Below are 19,171 nucleotides of genomic sequence, written 5' to 3'. Positions count from 1 at the left end.
ACGGAGGGCCCTGGTGGGAAGGTGAGGAGAAAGAAGGTCTGATAAGTAAGGAGGGGCCAGTCCATGGAGGGCTTTGAATGTCGACAGCAGGAGCTTATACTGAATGCGGAAAGGGAGAGGGAGCCAGTGAAGGGATGCCAACACAGGAGAGATGTGGTCAGAGCGGTGGGTGGAAGTGATAGTGCGTGCAGCTGAATGCTGGACAGAGATTAAAGGACGGAGGTGAGAAAAAGGAAGCCCAGCCAGGAGGACATTACAGTAATCAAGTCGTGAGATCACTAGGGCATGGACCAGGGTCTTGGCAGTAGAGGCGGAGAGATATGGTCGGATTTTGGCAATATTGTACAAAAAGAATCTACAAGCCTTGGCTGTGGTCTGGATCTGAGGGATACACGACAGAGAAGAGTCAAAGATAAAGCCAAGACTGCGGGCTTGCTGGACTGGTTGAATGGAAATGTTGTCCACAGAGACAGAAAAGGAGTGTTGAAGGTTGGGCTTAGGAGGAAAGACAAGAAGCTCCGTCTTGGACATGTTGAGCTTCAAACGCCGATGGCGCATCCACTGTGAGACAGCTGTAAGGCAAGATGAGACTTGCTGTTCAAGCCTTGGAGAAAGGTCAGGGGCAGAAAGATACAGCTGGGTGTCATCGGCATACAGATGGTAGGAAAAACCAAAAGAGCTGATGAGTGTTCCTAAGGACAGTGTGTAGAGAGAAAACAGAAGGGGACCCAGAACAGAGCCCTGGGGAACTCCAACAGATAAGGGAACAGGAGAAGAAGTCAGACCCCCTGCAACCACTGCAAAAGATCTGCCAGACAAGTAAGATCTAAACCAGTCGAGAGCAGAGTCTGAGAACCCAAGGTCAGAGAGTATGTCAATTAGGAGACAGTGATCAACAGTGTCAAAGGCTGCAGACAAATCGAGAAGAATGAGAACAGAGTAAAGGCCATTAGCCTTGGCCTGTAAAAGGTCATTCGAGATTTTAGTGAGAGCTGTCTCTGTAGAATGCCTTGGGCGGAAACCAGACTGAAAGGGATCGAGAATGGAGTTGGCTTCAAGAAACTCAAGACAGCGCGAATAGACAACCCGTTCCAAAACCTTAGAAAGAAAGGGGAGAAGAGAAATCGGACGATAGCTAGACAGAGAGGAGAGGTCAAGAGAAGGTTTTTTCAGAATTGGGGAAATGAGAGCATGTTTAAAGTCCGAAGGGAAGGAGCCTATAGAGAGAGAGAGATTGAAGATATGGAGAAGCGAGGGCAGAAAGGAGGGAGCTATAGAGATTAGAAGACGAGTAGGAATAGGATCAAGAGGACAGGTAGCAGGTTTGGAAGAGTTCAGAAGTGTAGAGAGTTCATCCAAAGAGGCAGGAGGAAAGACAGACAATTTGTTAGGCGAAGGCGATAGAAGATTAAGAGCAGAAGAAGAATCAGGAGGGACTATCTCAGAGCGAATAGTGGTAATCTTAGAGATGAAATAGTTAGCAAAGTCATTGGGAGAGAATGATGAAGAGACAGGAGGAGAGGGAGGTTTAAGTAAAGTGTTGAAGGTGGAGAACAAACGCTGTGGGCACCTCTCATTGGCAGAGATCAATGATTTGTAATAATTCTGTTTTGCCATAGAGAGGGCGCGTGAGAAGGAAGAAAGAACAAATTTGAAATGGATAAAATCAGCCCACTCTTTGGACTTTCTCCAAAGACGTTCGGCCGCTCTAGAGCAGGACCGGAGAAACTTAATGTTGGGGGTAAGCCAGGGCTGAGGTCTAGTCTTAGAGGAAGAAGTGCGGACAGAGACAGGGGCAAAATGGTCGAGAGTTGAGGAAAGAGTGGAGTTAAATAAAGACATTGCTGAATCAGCAGAATCCCCGAGATTTAGGGAAGAGAGAGATGAATCCAGGGTCAGACCAAGATGGTTAGAGTCGACAGATTGAAGATCACGAAAAAGACGTTGAATAGTATGGCGAGGAGGAGGAGTATAAGTGAGAGCAAAGGAGATTAAATGATGGTCAGATAGTGGAAAGTCAAGTGCCAGGTAGTCAGAAATGGCACAGTTTGCAGCAAGAACTAGGTCAAGACAGTGACCAAGAGAATGAGTTGAAGAGTTGGAGTGTGGTTGGAGGCCAAAAGAAGCTAGCAGAGAGTTAAAGCGAGATGTTGTAGGGTTATTGGAATTGTCAATGTGGATATTAAAGTCACCTAGGATCAAAGTGGGGACTGAATCTGAAAGGAAGAATGTCAGCCATGATTCAAAGTCAGATAGGAACTGGGTGGCAGAACCAGGAGGGCGATAGATGACTGCAACCCGGAGCTGTAGAGGAGAAAAGAGTCTAATAGGATGAAACTCAAAGGAAGAGAAATGATAGCTGGGGGGAAAAGATAGAACTTGAAACTGGCAGGAGTTAGATAGCAAGATACCAACCCCTCCTCCTCGAAGCTCAGGACGGCTTGTGTGCGTGAAGGAGAGACCACCAAAAGAAAGGGCAGCGGAGGTTGCAGTATCATGGGCTGGGAGCCAGGTTTCGGTGAGAGCGAGGAGGTTAAAGGATTTAGAGAGAAAAAGGTCATGAATTGCTGTTGCTTTAGGGGCAGCAGAGCGGCAGTTCCAGAGGGAACAGAGGAAGGGAAGCAGGGAGACAGGGAGAGGCCGAATGGGGATCAGGTTAGGAGAAATGTGGCGAGCCATGGGAAGGATGGGATTCACAGAGAAAAGAAAGAGGTGAAGCTAGCTTTACAATTAAAGGTCAACAACAACAATAACAGTAATGACAAAACAATAATAATATAGCCAGCACAGGCCTTCTGGGTAGGAGTCCAATGCAAGCAGGAAGTTCTTCCAGGGAGCACAGGTTATACTTGTCCTTCTTCCTGTGGAGAATTCAGGGACAAGCAGGAGAGTGAGATGGAGCCAGGTGCCTTCTGGGAAGGATAGAGTTCCTTTGTGTAGGGCTGATGGGAAGCCCTACCTTCCTCCTTTCCCCTCAGAGGCAGAGATGGAGCAGGGCCTTCTGGGAAGGATAGAGTTCCTTTGTGTAGGGCTGATGGGAAGCCCTACCTTCCTTCTTTTTAAATACATTAATCCTGTTTATAAACTTTTTTTTAACAAACTGTAATTTGGAACAGGGTATGTGCCATTTTGTCTTCTTCTGGCTCTTAGTGTACAAGGTGTAGAGTAAATACAGCAGATTGTTGGGTGTGTTTTGTGTTTATCCTCATTGAAATCTTAGTTGCTGTGCTGAGGTTTTGGAACAGAAAGAGCATTTGACCCACTGCAGCCCCTTGACTAGATTTCAGATTTCATTTAGAACAGGGGTGGACAAACTGTGCCCTTGGGGCTGCATGCCCCCTCCCACTTGTGTTATTGTGGCTCACAGGCCAACCTTTTTTCTGGCCAAATTGGGAGTGAATTCCTGCTCTTGAAAGCCTCCAGCTGCAACATTCACCTTTTTAAACAGGTTGCATAACCTACATACTGTTTAACATCAAAAATACCAATTGTTGAGAACTAGACTCCTTTTGTTTTATTTTTCGGCAGTCCGTGTGGGCTCTATAGGGACCCAAGGCATAAGAGTGTCCCTGTTTCTGTGGCACCTGCCATCCTGCTTTAGAATGACTGAAACATCTACTAGGTATGCCTTAATAACAACATTTTTCAGAGAAATGGTAACAAAATAGCCTAGCATTCAGAATAATTAAGCTGACTATAGAATTCTTTAGAAAAAAATTATATTTTCAAAATAAATAAAAATCCATCAGTGATACCTTTATTGGCCAGCCGAAATGCATAATATGCTTGTTGCAAGCTTTCGAAGCTCCATGGTCTTCTTCATCAGGCAAGATGTTACAAACCAAACAGGAGGGAAAAAAACAATGGGAAATGTTAGTCAGATGCCTGTATGTTTTACAAATATTTTCAAAACTTAGAGACAAAGTGGACTTTTGTTACTATTGTAGAAATAAGTTTGTAACATATATTGAATATCCTGTTCTTTTTCGTGACAGGGCATGCCTTTCTCAGTGTATGGGAATGCAATGATTCCTCCTGTTGCACCCATTGCAGATGGTGCTGGAGGGCCTATATTTAATGGACCTCATGCTGCTGACCCATCATCTTGGAACTCACTGATAAAGATGGTTTCAAATTCTACAGAGAATAATGGCCCTCAGACAGTAAGTCTCAGAATCTTACTGCTTTATATGTACTGGATGCACTGATGATGCCTTGATCTTTATTATGGCAGGATACAGACCGCCAGAAAGAGGCATTCGGGAGCCGCTTCTCTATTCCGCGTAACCACACTGCAGCAACCAAATTGCACGGCGCAGCTACGCAGAAAGAAAAGAAGCGCTGAAAAAGGCTCCTTTTAGCGCTGCCGCAAACTGCCTGCAGCAGCGCAAGCACATCGCTGCCGTACATGCCCATCTGGACAGCGCACAGCAGTGACGACATCACAGTTGTGTGGCGCCGTGTATACGGCGCCACACAGCTATGACGTCCTGGTGACGTCCTAGGGTTGTGGGGCATCTGGAAACGACGCCCCGAGGCAACCCTGGCACATCGCCAGGACGTGCTAAAGGGCCCGTTTGTACAGGGCCTATATTATTATTTTCAATATGGGGGATACAGTAGTACAATGGTTGGCAACCTGGTACCCTCCAGATGTTTTGGATCACAGCTTGTATAACTGAAGCACTATTCTGAGGTTGTTACAATTTTTTTTTTCCTATGATGTGGGTGTACATGCACAATGCGTGCTATCTTAGCATGGGATGGGAAAAGGTAAGGATCATCACACATCCAAGATGCTTTGAAACTAACTGAAGGAAAGAAGTTTGTGGCATGAGCCTTCATAGACTTCCCTTTACTTCCTCAGATGCATGTTTGGAGTGGAGGACCCAGAGACAGACCTGTATAAGCCATTTGTGTGAGAGAATCTCAGTTCATGTTCCAAATCTTGTATGTATGGAGATGAGGTGGCAAGTAGAGTTTTAACAAAGGCAGGAAAAAGCTGCCCCTTCCAAAGACGGATTGGGGCCTCAGCAACCACACGCTGTAGCCCCAATCTGTCTTGAAGCCGGCCCAAAAAGGAGTGGAAAAGATCTGCTCCTTTTGGGGCTGGAAAAAAACAACTGGGTTTTGTGACTTCATCAAAGCGGGCTTTAAGATGTTCCAGCTGCCCAACTTCCAGGCAGCTTCGGAGTGTGCGGCGTATAAACGCCATGCTCCCAAGCCACCCATTCAGCAGCTTTAAAGGGCCATCTGCTCTGGCCCTATATAACCTTTCTTTCAGGTACATCTCAAAGGTGCTACAAGATCCCTTTGTGTACAAAATAATAGTCAGTTGAGGCATAGTGTTCATATTTTAAATGTGGAACCAAGCTGCATAGAAGTTCATTGCAGTGAGGTTTTCTATATGCATTTGAAATAGAAGAGCTTCAAACCTTCTTCCTTCTTTTTCAGGTATGGACTGGAACATGGACACCTCACATGAACAGTGTGCATATGAACCAGCTTGGCTGAAAGAGGATCACTTCCCATAGCCTGGAGATTTTCTTTTGGCTTAGAGGAAAATACAAACGAAAGAACCACTTTTCCTCAGCTCTCAGATCATTCTTCGGTTGTTTTGGACTGAAGTGTGTAGGCTTTCGCAGAAGAAGTTACTAACTGACCCTTTTCTGTGAACATTGTGACTGCCCATTCCCTACCATCATATGGTTCAACTTAGCCTCTCTTAGTTTCATTTTCTTTCCCTTTTGATTATTCTTAATTTTGGACAAAACTTTCTGTTGAAGCTGTTCTTTGGCTGGTTGGTTTTTAGTACTGTAAGCTGCTTCTGGGCATACACAGAAATTTAGCAAAATTATGTAAACTTGATCCTGAAGTTTTAGAATGGCAGATAAATGTACAATTGTTTACATAACAGAAATGGCTAAGCAGAAAGTAAATCTTTTCAGTATGTCAGTATAGAGGCTCTACATTATGTAGACTTTAATGTGACAGATGTACCTTCATATACAGCAGTCTGGATGTTTCCTTCATACATTAAACTATTAATAAGCATAACTTTTTTTCTACTTGTGTAATTTTACATACAACATAAGACGGGCATTATTTGTGGATTTTCCCCACAGCTTTATACTATAGAATTCAACATTTATTCGTTATTATTTGATTTGATTTTGTAACATGAAAATGAAGCTACAGAAGTAGATATGCTACTCCTTTACAAATTTTATAAAGAACTCAAAATACCAACACAAACCTCTAATTTCTGCAACCTTCATGCACTGTCAAAAACTAATCCCCCTCCCCACTCCTGCCTTGTTATCAGTATATTTCATTGTTAATGGATTTTGCAGCTCTGGAGGGTTCTTGCTAAATGAGCTTCTACAAAGGTGGGTTAATAAAGCGCCGTGGATTACACCCATAATGAGTTTAAACATAGCTTTCTGTGGCTTTAAATCCTGTGTCATGTAATTGTTGCCACATGTTGTTTCATAACAGTGACAATGACCTGAACATGTCCAGCAGCAGCATCTGCTAAGAAATGCACTAAGAGAAGTGTTCCAAAACTAAGCACTATTTAGAAGATCCTGGAGTATCCAGACAGGAAGTTATTTGTTCCAAAAAGAAACTGCTTAGTTCGTTTGACTTATAAAATTCCAGTTCAAGATGTATTATCAGATCTTTGATCATTTTCATCACCTATAAATTTGGCTGGAATGAAAGCAAGCAATTCTAACTAGGAAAGAAGCTGTCTAGCTCTAGGATGGATTTTAGAAGTGCCCATGCTAGCAAATGACACCTCATTATCTTTATGCAAGGCCCTACTTATATGTCTGTGAATGTGCGATATGTATTATTAAATTTTATAAACTCATGTTTAGTATTGCATGTTAGAATACAAACAGTCCATTGTCTCTTTCCTTTGCTAGTTGGAAGAAAGTGAACTGAAAATCTGTTTAATGTTACAGTATCACTTGAACCATCCCGTTTCCATAGGGAGTTGCACTGCAATCTTGCATATATCAAACACAAAAGTAAGTCCATCTGAGTTTTGGACTTATAGGTAATTGGTTATAGGACTGCAGACTTAGTGGAATGCAAAATGTCAGACCATCTAGACCAGCTCCTTTTCTCATCTGCAGCACTGGAGCTGCAAATTATTGTTTCATATGTAAAGCCAGCAAGAAAAATGGTTTTCCCAAAGAACTTTGCAGCCTTCTAAGTGCAACTTTGGAGATGTTAAAAGGCTTATAAATAATACCAGTTGGTCTATGTACATACCACCCTCCATTGGTGCTCTTAACATAAAAATAGCATTTCAGTTGTCACTATTCCTACTGAAACGTTTGAAATTGATTGAAGTAAAAGGAATGACTAACCAAAACAAGAGTTGGTAGAAAGGAGAAAAATAAACCCAGTTTTCAGCACTTTAACGAGTGGAGAATAATGCTGTTCAAATATTTTGTATAACATTTACCACTCCCCCTAGTTTATGCCCCTCCACAGTTTATAAGGATTATTTTTGCTTCTTTAAAATAATCCTTTAGTGGAGTAGATGCTGCTTAGTATTTATTACAACGTATAGGTTCAGCAGAGCTAAGTTTCTTAGGATGTGGTTTCTTATTAAAGCTTATGTGTATTTTGGTGACTTGAAAGCAAAACTGTTGATAGGAGAACAGGCTGGAATGCCCCGTGTCTTGTTTATGGAATAAGGCTTGTTAAACTAAATATTGGGGTGAAGGGGGATAAGAGGGTCTGTATTAGGAAAAATTTTGGAACACTTTTTTATATTTCAAATGTAATGCTTACCTGACCAATAAAGACAAGGAACATGTTCTTTTTGAGACCTTCTAGGTCTTCTCTATTTTTTAAATTTTATTTACTGTATATACTCATGTATAGGTCTAGAGATTTTAGTCAAAAAATTTGACCCCAAAAAACCTGGGTCGACTTATCTACAGGTCAATGTAAATATTGTATTTTAACTCTTATATATTTTTTAAAAGGAACCATTCCCTTTCTCTGAGTAAAGCGATAAAAGGCAAAAGTCCATCCTAGGAGCACCAAAAAGAAGCATGGATCCCCTCTACTCTCTCATCCATCCAGACTTTAGGATGTGCACAATTATCCTGCCAGAATTTTCTAAGTTCTTCGGCATCATTTTCCTCTGCATCATCCCTTACATCCTTTTTTTACATGCCCCTAAGTTATACCCTTGACTTATCATGAGCCGTATCAAAAGCCATAATTTTGGCCCTAAAACCTGCCCTCGACTTATACATGAGGTCGACTTATAGTCAAGTATATATGGTACTTAATATGCATACAGAAAAATAATTTTCCCCTTCTATTTAGAAAACGAGATGACTCATGGAAGATGGGACTTGGCTGAATCCACTTCTTAAACTGAGGTGTTGGTAGTCATCATACCAAAGACTCTACCTGTAGAACTTACTAACAAACCTACTCCATTTTTGACATGCCACACAAACACCTGAATGGTAGTATTTTGGTTTATTTGATATCCCACCTTGGTACACTAAATCACTATTGATAGTAATACATTTCAAACCATTCTTCCTCTTGCCCAGGTAGTGGTCCTAGGAACAAAAGGCTCCAACCTCCTCATTGATTTGGGGCATTTTCTCTGGTTGATGGTACAAGCCAGACACAGTTTTCCCTCATTTTTTTTTAATCCCATGACAAAGTTGACATTTAATTAAAAACCATTAACTCATATTTTCTTACCAAAGGAGACTCAAAATACAGCCAGCCTTCTGTATCTATGGATCCCCCACACACACACACACACACACAGAGAGATTCAACCATCTGTGGTTTGAAAATATTTTTTAAATGCATATAAGTTCCAAAAAGTAAACTTCTATTGTGCCATTTTATATAAGGGACATCATTTTAATAGGCCATTGTATTTAATGGGACTTGATTTTGGTATCCACCGGGGTCCTGGAACCAAATCCCAGTGAATACCAAGGGCCCACTGTACCTTTTTCTGGAAAATCAATCTTAAAATTTTTACTCTCAGGCATAATACATGAAGGCTTGAATCCAATCAATATTCTACATGTGTTATTTGAAGCTAACTTTTAAGCCAATGTGGTGTTGTGGCTTGACTATGACTCTGGGGACGAGGGTTTGAATCCCCCACTCAGCCCTGAAAATGCATTGGGTGACCTTAGGCAAGGCACACTCTCCCAGCCTCAAAAGAAGGCAAAGGCAAACCTCTCTATTGCAAAAAACAAACCAGTGATAGATTTGGCTCCAGAGTCGCCATAAGTCAGAAATGACTTGATGGTGACTATCCTGGGCCTTCATCCCATGAGGAGATTCAACACGAAAAGGAATCTCTTTGTTGCTTGCATTGCAAGATTGAAGATATACAGTAGGTAAGGTCTGGTCTGGATTGTGAGAAGGCAGTTGCTAACCAGCTACAAAAGATGGGCAAGTAATGTGTTACTTTGAGTTGTTCTGCACGATGCTGCTTTCAAGTCGATTTTCTAGACTTAATACAGAGGTAAGACTAGTGTGAATTGAACTGATGGCATCAAATTTGTTCACTCTTGCCAACATTTAATAGAAACCCTGTTAAAAGCAAGGATTTGGGCTGGGAAAAGCACATGAGGAAAGCAGAAAGCACACCACATCTACAACATCTATGCTAGAACTGGATTTAGTTATAGCCCTCCCCAAGAGTTCTTTTCAGTGCCAACAATAACACACAATACAGCAGGCCCTTGTTATTCCCTGGGGTTTTCCTCCAGGACCACCGCACCCCGTGGATGCCAAAATATGTGGATGCTCAAGTCCCATTAAATGCAATGGCATAATAAAATGGTGTCCTTTGTATAAAACGGCAAAATCAAGGTGTGCTATTTGGAATTTCTTTTTATTATTATTATTATTATGTAGAAAGAGGTTGTAGCTCCTTTGAGACTATCTAAAAAAAGTTGGCAGCATGAGCTTTCCTGGACTTAAGTCCACTTCCTCAGATACATTTGGTATTATTATTATTATTATTATTATTATTATTATTATTATTATTATTATTATTATTATTTAGAGAGTCCTAGCCCCTTTGAGACTATATAAAGAAAGAGGTTGGCAGTATGAGCTTCTTTCCTAGCCTTGTCCACTTCCTCAGATGCATTTGGTATTATTATTATTATTATTATTATTATTTAGAGATGAAGCAGACCTTTGAGACTAACTAAACAAAGAAATGGGCAACATGAGTATTCATAGACTCAAGCCTTTTTCCTCAGGTGCATTTGGACTATTATTCCTCATTAGCTAAGCTTAACCCTTTTTGATTCCAACGGTTTTTGATCAATAGCCTTTCAGCATTGTAAACAGCGCCCTCTTCTGGTGTTTGGAGAGCAGTGATATTTGGAGAGCAGTGGTATCGCCCGCATCTCCCTCTCCCCCCCCCCCGCGCTTTAGGGCATCACTTGGTACGGTCCAGCACTGTCTTGGCGCTTCTAACCCTTTAACCACGCCTCTCAGGTTTCCCTCACAAGCTCCGCCCATGAGAGGGACTTCCCCTAATCCCCTTCCCGCAGCGGCGCATGCGCAACGAACAAGATGGCGCCGGTGGGGTTATTGCTGGCCGGGGCGAGGGTCTCCCGGCCTTTGTGGCCTCCTGCGCGCGCCCTGAGTGCGCATGCGCGCGGGAGCTGGGCCTGGTACGAGGCCTTGGCGTCGTCGGCGCCCGTCGCCTGCGTCGAGTCCGGTTTGGTGGCGCTGCAGGCCGCCTCGGGGCTCCCTTGGTGGGCCTCCGTGGTGGCTGCCAGCGCCTTCCTCCGCACCGGCCTCACCCTCCCTTTGGCCACACTCCAGAGCCGAGTCCTGGCCAAGGTGGGTCCTGCGTCCACACTGGGGATATAAACCGGTTTGGAAGCGCTTTAACTCTTTATGTGGCTCAAGGCTATGGAATTCTGGGAGTTGGAGTTTGTTGTGGGGCCTCTGGGCCCCACAACAAACTCCAACTCCCAGAATTCCATAGCAAGGAGCCAGACAAAGAATTAAAGCGCTTCCAAACCGAGTTTCTTGCCTCCCTCCCTTCACGCTTCTCTCTAGTAAACCATAGCCCTATTTCCCCACCATCACATTACTAATACTTTACTATATCGCTACTCAGGGTTGTGACTACAATGTCTTGTCTTTCCAGCTAGTTGGAAAACCTGCAGCCTGAAATCCAAAGCCTAGCCAAGCGCCTTCGCTATGAGGTTTCGGTGTGCGCCAAACAACGGGGCTGGTCTGAGAAATCAGCCCGGTAAGAGCATCATCTATTATCATCATCATCATCATGGTATTTATACAAAACAGAAAGAAAAGGGGGAAGTCGTTTAGCCTTCTTCACCTTCTGCACTCAACAGGTTTAAATAATAACAGTAACAACAACCTCATAGATCTATAGGATTAGTCGCCAGAATAGAAATCATAAGAAGAATGAAGGCTGGAGAAAGAAAAAGTAATCGAAAAAGTTTTCTATTGAGCTCTAGATTCAAAATGTTCCTTTTACTTATGCAAAGCTTACCTAACATAATTGTTTCATATGTACATATTAGTGTTAGGTGAAAGGTTTGCTGAAATGCATGCTTCACATCCAAAACTTACACTTCCGTCTTAAACATGATATTTAAGGCTGCTATAATCCTGTGTAAACGTTTGGGAAACTTCCTTCTAAGCAGATGTGTATAGGATTTCATGATGAATCTTTCGAATTGCCTTTTGCTTGTATTTTCAACCAGGTTACATTTCAAGAAGAACCTGAAAAGGATTATTTCGGAGCTGTATGTTCGAGACAACTGCCATCCTGTCAAGGCCAGCCTGCTTATATGGATACAGATTCCTCTGTGGGTCTTTGTTTCCATAGCTCTGAGGAACCTCAGTGTTGGGAGGGCAGCTTCTGAAGGTAATGGTTTTAAACTCATGTTGCTCTAATCGAAGTTGTGTTACAGAAGATCAGAGTCAAGATTTGTAGTGATGATCATAAACACTTATATGGGGAAAGTATTCAACACTAAAAGGTTACTGTTGCTTCCTGTATCAGAATGAGAGCTGGCTGGTTATGAAAGTTATCTTCACAGTCAACTTTTCTTCTACTGTTGTAATGTTTGCGTACTGGAGAGGTTATCTGAAGCTCATTGGCTGGAATTCCAGTACTGACATACATGTGCATAATTTGGGATTACATATATGCGTGTACTTCCTTCACATCCATCCCCCAGACAGCCTCCAGGTGCTGGAGTATGCTGTCACTGGTGTTAGTGTCTGGGAAGGGATGACAGGAGGCGCCCAGGTAGTAAATGGCAATCCCAGCGTATTCTAGTGATTGGCAACTGCCTTTCAAAGACAAGTTGGTTGAATCTTTGATGTACCCCTTCAAGTACATCCAGCAACCAAAATGGGTCAAGGGACTAAAAAAACTCGCTGCTGTATTCCGACGTGCTTGGTGATAGCGCTGTTTAAATACTAAAAGGGATGTCATATTGAGGAGGGAGCAAGCTGTTTATCTGCTGCTCCAGAGACTAGGACCTGGAACAATCGATGCAAGCTCCATAGAATCATAGAGTTGGAAGAGACCACAAGGGCCATCCAGTCCAGCCCTATTCTGCCATGCAGGAAATCACAATCAAAGCTCCCCGACAGATGGCCATCCAGCCTCTGCTCAAAGACCTCCAAGGAGGAGACTCCACTACACTCTGAGGGAGTTTGTTCCACTGTCGAACAGCCCTTACTGTCAGGAAGTTCATCCTAATGTAAAGCTGGAATCTCTTTTCCTGCGTTTGCATCCATGTCCCACATTCTAGTCTCTGGAGCAGCAGAAAACAAACTTGCTTCTTCCTCAATATGACATCCGTTCAAATACTCCAGGAAAAGAGATTCCACCTCAGCATTAGGAGGAATTTCTGAGAGTAAGGGCTATTCGACAGAGAAAACACAGTCCCTCGGGTGTAGTTGAGTCTCCCTCCCGGAGGTCTTCAAACAGAGGTTGGATGGCCATCTGTTCGGGATTGCTTTGATTGAGATTTCCTGCATGGCAGGGGGTTGGACTGGATGGCCCTTGTGGTCTCTTCAAACTCTATGATTCTATGATGTTGTGGACAAAAAATTAGGACTGCACTAATTTAGAGTCCATTGTGAAATCTTTACTGGTGTTAAAAACTTGGAAATCTTCGAGATGTTTTTTTATCAGCATGTATTACTGCTACAGTCTGCATTTTGCAGGTGTGGTGGAGGATTTAGCTCCGGTACCTGCAAATTTGATCCCATGTCAGTGAACCAAGGCTGTCCAACCATTTTCTTCGGCTGCCACGTAGTTTTTTTCTGCCCTGGATTCAGTGTGTATGATCAGCCTCACCTATGCTAAACTGGTCACACTCAATACAAGTAAAAGAATGTGTCATCTTATGCGCATGTGTGTCTTTTCTACAGGGATTTCCGTTCAGGAGCAACTTTCCACAGGTGGTACACTCTGGTTTACAGATCTCACTGTACCTGACCCAACCTGGATCATGCCGGTCACTCTTGGAGTCCTCAATCTGCTGATAGTGGAGGTATTTATAGATCAAACTATATCTGCTACAGGACCTTTAATTGGCTTATAATTTATTACATTGCAAATAGCACAGCAGTTTCTAAGTAGACATGGGTGAAAGCGAACAGTTGTAGTCTCTATTCCTGCTTTTGAGGCATTCTGGTGAAAGCATTAAAAATGCCCAAGAGGCCTTAAATTTGGGATTTCTATGACTTTGCTTCTTCCAATAATTCTTGACAGAATGCTTCCAGGAACAGAATAGATTGTAAAGACTTGCTGGTGCAGTTACAGGTGATGTACTGAATTGCCTCATAGGCACAATGCAAGCTGATACCTCTTTTTTGGTTCAATTATTTATCAGAGAGACATAGAAACACCAGTTTCTGCTCTGTTGCTTTTTCTAACCTAAATGCCTTAATCCCAGCTCTAGCACATATTAACTCTTGGCTAAAGATTACAAGTATTTGCAAACTCATTAACATGTACGCTGGTGCAGATACATATATGCAGAGAAGTGACAGTATAACTAATGAATTTATTTGACCTAAGCATTCCAGGTACTGAATCTCAGATTTGCATTGACATCACACCAGTTTTTTTCCTTTAGTTTTAAAAAATGAAATGTATCTCTTCAGATTTTTGCTTTGCGAAAAACCGAACCATCCAGATTTCAGAAGTATGCTACTAACTTCTTTCGTGGGGTGTCCATATTTATGATTCCAGTTGCTGCAACTGTACCTTCAGTAAGTATTTCAGAACAGTAATGCTAAAATGTTTTGATTCCGTTGTGCACTAAGAAATGAGCCCCTAGTTTTTTGTCTTGGATCTGTAAATGCCTTTGTAAATAGCTTGATTTTAAGACAGAATGCTGCATTCACAACAGTATTCTTCAGATGTGTGTATGTTGCACTAATTCCCTTTGAGGGGTGTCACAGATCAGTGATACCACACATGCTTTGGATGAAGAAGGCTCACAGTTCATAGTGTGAAAGGAGCAAATAGTGCTAGACCCTGGGGGGATACTGCCATAAGCAAAGCTAAACAGACAAGTAATCTGACCCAGTATAAAGCAGCTTCCTGTGCTGGGTTCATTGTGTATGTGTGTCCGAGAGAGAACACCACTAACTCCAAATTTCCCTTTTCCCAAAATTGAACAACTTGGTCTAGAAACCTCTTATTAAGTATGTAATCTATAATAATACTGTCAACATAAATTCTGCACTTCCTTCTAAGAGATAAATGACACTGTACCTGAGTGCTGTGTAGTCAAATGCACATGGTTGAGCACAGATTTGAGCCTCAGTGTGCTCTTTCATCCAGCTCAAACTCCTTATCCAATACACTACTCATAAAGAAAGCTGTGCATCTTCCCTTGAGATGTTAGGTCATTAACTTCAGGAGAAGCTGTGTGGTATGCTACTTCTTGCAAACTCCAGTTTGTAAGATAGTTTCACAGTTGTAAGGACAAAGTATTTTGTTATAGTATCTATGATCCAGATTCACATCGTCATTTACCCCATCTAAACTGGGCAACGGTGGATTATTGACCTTCCCCTAAGCCTATTTTACATTACCAGAGTTGTTTTGAGAATAAAATGAAAGGAAGAGACAGATCTGTTTATCACCTTTATGATAAAAAGGTAAAAAATACTTAAATATAAATAAATTCAGTTTTTCACTTTGGATATTCTTAATAAAGAATGGCAATACATGTTCACTTAGAAGCTGTTATGACTACCTGGCTTCACTGAAAGTATTATTTCCTTCTTCTTTTATTGCAGTGCTTAGCTCTGTACTGGATATCATCAAGCTTCATGGGTCTCTCACACAACCTTCTGCTACGCTCTTCTGCTTTCCGCAGACTGTGCCACATTCCTCGGACCAAATCTGATTCAGACATCCTTACAGAGACATTGTTTCTACTTTCTGTGTAAAATATTTTCTTCAGTAAATTACTATTAAACGTTGAAAAGATGCCTGATACAGTGACTGAAATGTTGTGATGAAAGACTCATAGCATTAGACATCTCTACTGAAACTGTGACAACTGTGGCATTATATTTATTCTGATAGTAAAGGAGCACAAACAACTAAGAGGTGTTGTGAGACCTCTTGTTGGGACTTAGACTTCTGTGTGTTACTCTGAGGGAATTATGTCACGACTAGCACACATCCCTATAGAATAAATTCAGCTTCCAAAACTTTTTTGTGCAAACTTTGTTTGAGATTTCTGAAATCTTAGAAATTGTAATTTAAAAGACCATACGCATGTCTTATGATTTGCAATGAGAGCTTTAAATTTCTGGTTGTTTTGTGTCATAAAAGAAGAAGAACAACAATAATAATATATAATTTATTTATGAGCCTCCTCTCCCTGAAGGATTGAGGTGGGTAACAATCATGAAATATCACATGACTTAAACATAATTCCTGACCCCCAAATAAAAAACATCATAAAACATCATATAAATACAGTTTTACTAAAAATCACCTAAAATTAAACCTCATTAAATGAGGCATGTGTGGGATGAGTAAAGCAACCACAGTTATGGGACAATGGGAGAGCCCATCTTTCAATCTGGGAATGCCTGCCAAAAGAGATCCATCTTAATAAGCCTCTTGAAAGCATCAAGAGTTGTAATGTGATGGATATCCTCTGGCAGGTATTCCAAATTTAGGAGCAGCTGATGAGAAGATCCTCTCATCAGTAACTACAACAGCCTGGTCTTCTTGACTGTAATAAGTTACTCCCAGCAGGACCTTAGTGTGTGTGGGGTGGATTGTATGGGGAAGATGTTCCTGCAAGTAGTGGATCTAAGTCATGTGAGGCTTTAAAGGTGGTTACCACACCTTTGACAGGCCCGGAAACTAACTGGCAGCCATGTAAAGATTTCAAAACTCGTTTTATGTGGCCCTCACCTCTAGATTTCTGGCAGGCCAACCGGGCTGCCATATTTGAATTATAGTGGAGCCTTATACACTGGGGTTTGGTTCTAATATCCCCCGTGGATAACAACATCCATGGATGCTCAAGACCATTAAATATAATGACATAGCAAAATGGCATCCCTTATTAAAAAAACAAAATGGAAAATCAAGGTTTGTCTGTATTTGAAATTTAACTTTTTTTTGAACATTCCAAACCCTGGATGCTTGAATCCGTGTATAAAAAATTTGTGTATAAGAAGGCCGACTGGAGTTCCCAATTTAAAAAAGTCCAATTGAGAGGTTACCAGAGCATGTACCACTGTTTCTAGCTCTCCCAGCTCCAGGTAGGGTAGTAGTTGGCATATCAAGCCAAAGCGGATGACAAGCGCTCCTGGCCGTCACATCTATCTGAGGGAAAACTGGAGGGACAAATCCGGAGCACTCCCAGACTATGAACTAGTCCCGTTAGGGGAAGTATGACCCCATCCAGGACTGGTGAACATATCTCCATACCCGGATTCGGGGTTACCACGCAAGTACCTCTGTCCTTATCTGGATTCAGTTTGGGTTCAGACTGAATAGAAAGAACTGTGAGCAGTGATGGAATCAATGGGCAGACTTGATTTCCCAGCAGCCCATTTGGGTTCAGGCTGGTTGTGGGAGAGTCTTCCAGGGAAAAAGTAGATATAAAGGGGAGGAGTGAATGACTTAGAAGTTGAGTGGAGAGAATTCTGGCAGATGAGTTAAGTCTGTTCAGGGAAGTTCAGGAAAGAGCAATTAATTGAGTGGGGAATTGCCTGCAACTGTTGTATTATTGTAACAATACCACCTTTGAAACTACAGCTCTACAGCTACATTCATGCTAGATGTTATTCAATAAAGTTAAGGTTTATTTGTTACAAAAGGAGATCCTAGCCCTTATAGATTTAGGGAAAGTCTGTAAAAGGTGGATACTGGGGAGGTGTCATTCATGCAGGGCGGTCTGATGTCTCTGGGGTAAACGGTAACCTCAAGGTATAGACAGGAGGCCTCTTTTAACAATGGTAAATCCCAAGAAGGAATCTGTTGAAATCCATTCTTCCTAGCTGCAGGCTTGCCATCCATGAATGGCCTCTCCCCATTCTCAGTGGTGGCACATGTATGTGAACATGCCAACACAGTTGCAAACGTGTCATGCCACTATTGAGGAGCATAGGACTTGAGATTCCACAGAATTTGCCATTGTGGGTTTTCATGACTGGACAGGGATTCGAACCCTGGTCTCCAGAGTAGTAGTCCAATGTTCAAACCACTACACCAAGCTGGTTCTCCGGGTAAAAGTTACTTGTCCTCAAATCCCTTGGATTAGAAATACCTTCAAAAAGTGGAAGTCCTTACACTATTTTGCCAGGTACCTGATTAAATGCTTCCAGAGTATTTACAAAGTAGCTGTGTTTTTGTTGCAGCAAAACCAAAAGTCATACCAAATAGTTTAACAAATTTATTATAAACTTTTGAGGACTTCAGTTCATGTTGTGCAATTGTGGAGGTCAGCCTTGCTGGCTGAATGAACTACTACTGCATGGCCTTCAATGAGCAGAATCTGGGTCACCCAACAGAACTATAATAAACGGGGATCTATGTGTGGTTGTTTGAAAATGATAGTCTTTACATGAGGTGAAAGGAGCAGTACTGGCTGCATCCTTGCTTTATAGCAGCAGTGGGAATCATATAACTCTTATGTGGCCATTTCTGCAGGCCCTGGACCCTTCCCAGATCTGCCCAGGTTTGCCATCACTAAAAGAGGTGAGAGGGAAATAGAGAATTTCATCTTGAGAAGGTTTATTTACTCCCTTACTTCTGCACTCTTGGCCTTAAATGCATTTTCTCCCACGCCTCACCCAATAGAACTATAATAAATGTATCCATTGTGTGGTAACATCTCTGTTCTCTAGCCCTGTTCAAATGTTCACACAGGGTTCAAAAAACCACATTTGGATATGGGTGGCATGTAAGCCTCAAGCACAACATGTTCCCCAGCAACCACCGTTCCATGTTGAGCCTGAAGATCTGAAGAGGACAATTTTAACTAAGTCTGGACACAGTTATGAAGTTACTGTGAGGAGAAACCCATCCTTATCAGTGTTCCCCAGCACACGAGAGCTTTGTAACTGCATTCAACTGAATGTGGTTACAATAAATTACACAGCTTTCCGTGCACCATGCTGTAAGTTATACAACTGTTTAACTCCGCTTCAGTGGTCTAACTTAAATCTAGGAACCTGGGGATGTTGAAGGACAGAGTTTCCTTACAACCCATGTCCCTGTTTTAGCCTAGTGAAAATGAGGTCTGCTACCACATAAATGAGAGAAATATGAGAAAAGGTGAAGTGAGGCAAATGCCAAAATAGCTTCCCTCTATGACATTTTTCTCTTCATTAACTGGTGTTTTTTTCCTTTATGATTCCAAACGCCAGCTTCCATACTGGCTAAGCTAGTTAATACTCCAGTTGTACTTACAGGGTTAAATGTATAAACATAGTACACTTATGGAGTGACTCTACTGAATATTGTTGGTACTTTTTAATGATCTCAGAAAACAATGCCCTCTGAGAGGTAGGAAATTCAAAAATTGGTTACTTTTAAAGTTTGGCATTTGATCTGTAAAAAGTAGTACAGGTTCTAGTGCTGTTGCTAGAACAT

The 19,171-nt window shown here is 42.0% G+C and overlaps 2 protein-coding genes across 5 annotated transcripts in view; both read left to right on the top strand.

Annotated features, from left to right (window-relative positions):
- The window catches only part of ANKRD17 (ankyrin repeat domain 17), an 87,348-nt gene extending 81,291 nt beyond the window's left edge, over positions 1–6,057 (top strand). For 3 of the 4 annotated variants that reach the window (XM_042472712.1, XM_042472710.1, XM_042472709.1), the window contains 2 exons: positions 3,996–4,163; positions 5,455–6,057. In XM_042472712.1, the coding sequence (XP_042328646.1) occupies positions 3,996–4,163; positions 5,455–5,514 (228 nt within the window). In that variant the 3' untranslated portion in view covers positions 5,515–6,057. Of the gene's footprint in view, positions 1–3,995; positions 4,164–4,867; positions 4,919–5,454 lie in introns of all 4 variants that reach the window. The other variant, XM_042472711.1, reaches the window with a different exon arrangement.
- Positions 6,058–10,571: 4,514 nt separating this feature from the next.
- LOC121932406 (cytochrome c oxidase assembly protein COX18, mitochondrial-like) lies at positions 10,572–15,958 on the top strand. Its single transcript, XM_042471001.1, is given in 7 exon segments — positions 10,572–10,875; positions 11,193–11,293; positions 11,772–11,935; positions 13,459–13,580; positions 14,197–14,304; positions 15,343–15,457; positions 15,460–15,958. Coding segments are annotated over 7 exon segments (936 nt in total). The 5' UTR covers positions 10,572–10,602; the 3' UTR covers positions 15,513–15,958.
- The last annotated feature ends 3,213 nt before the right edge of the window (positions 15,959–19,171 follow it).

Source organism: Sceloporus undulatus, chromosome 6 (assembly GCF_019175285.1).
Source record: "Sceloporus undulatus isolate JIND9_A2432 ecotype Alabama chromosome 6, SceUnd_v1.1, whole genome shotgun sequence".
Classification (NCBI taxonomy): Eukaryota; Metazoa; Chordata; class Lepidosauria; order Squamata; family Phrynosomatidae; genus Sceloporus; species Sceloporus undulatus.
This window is presented reverse-complemented; position numbering and strand designations above follow the sequence as displayed.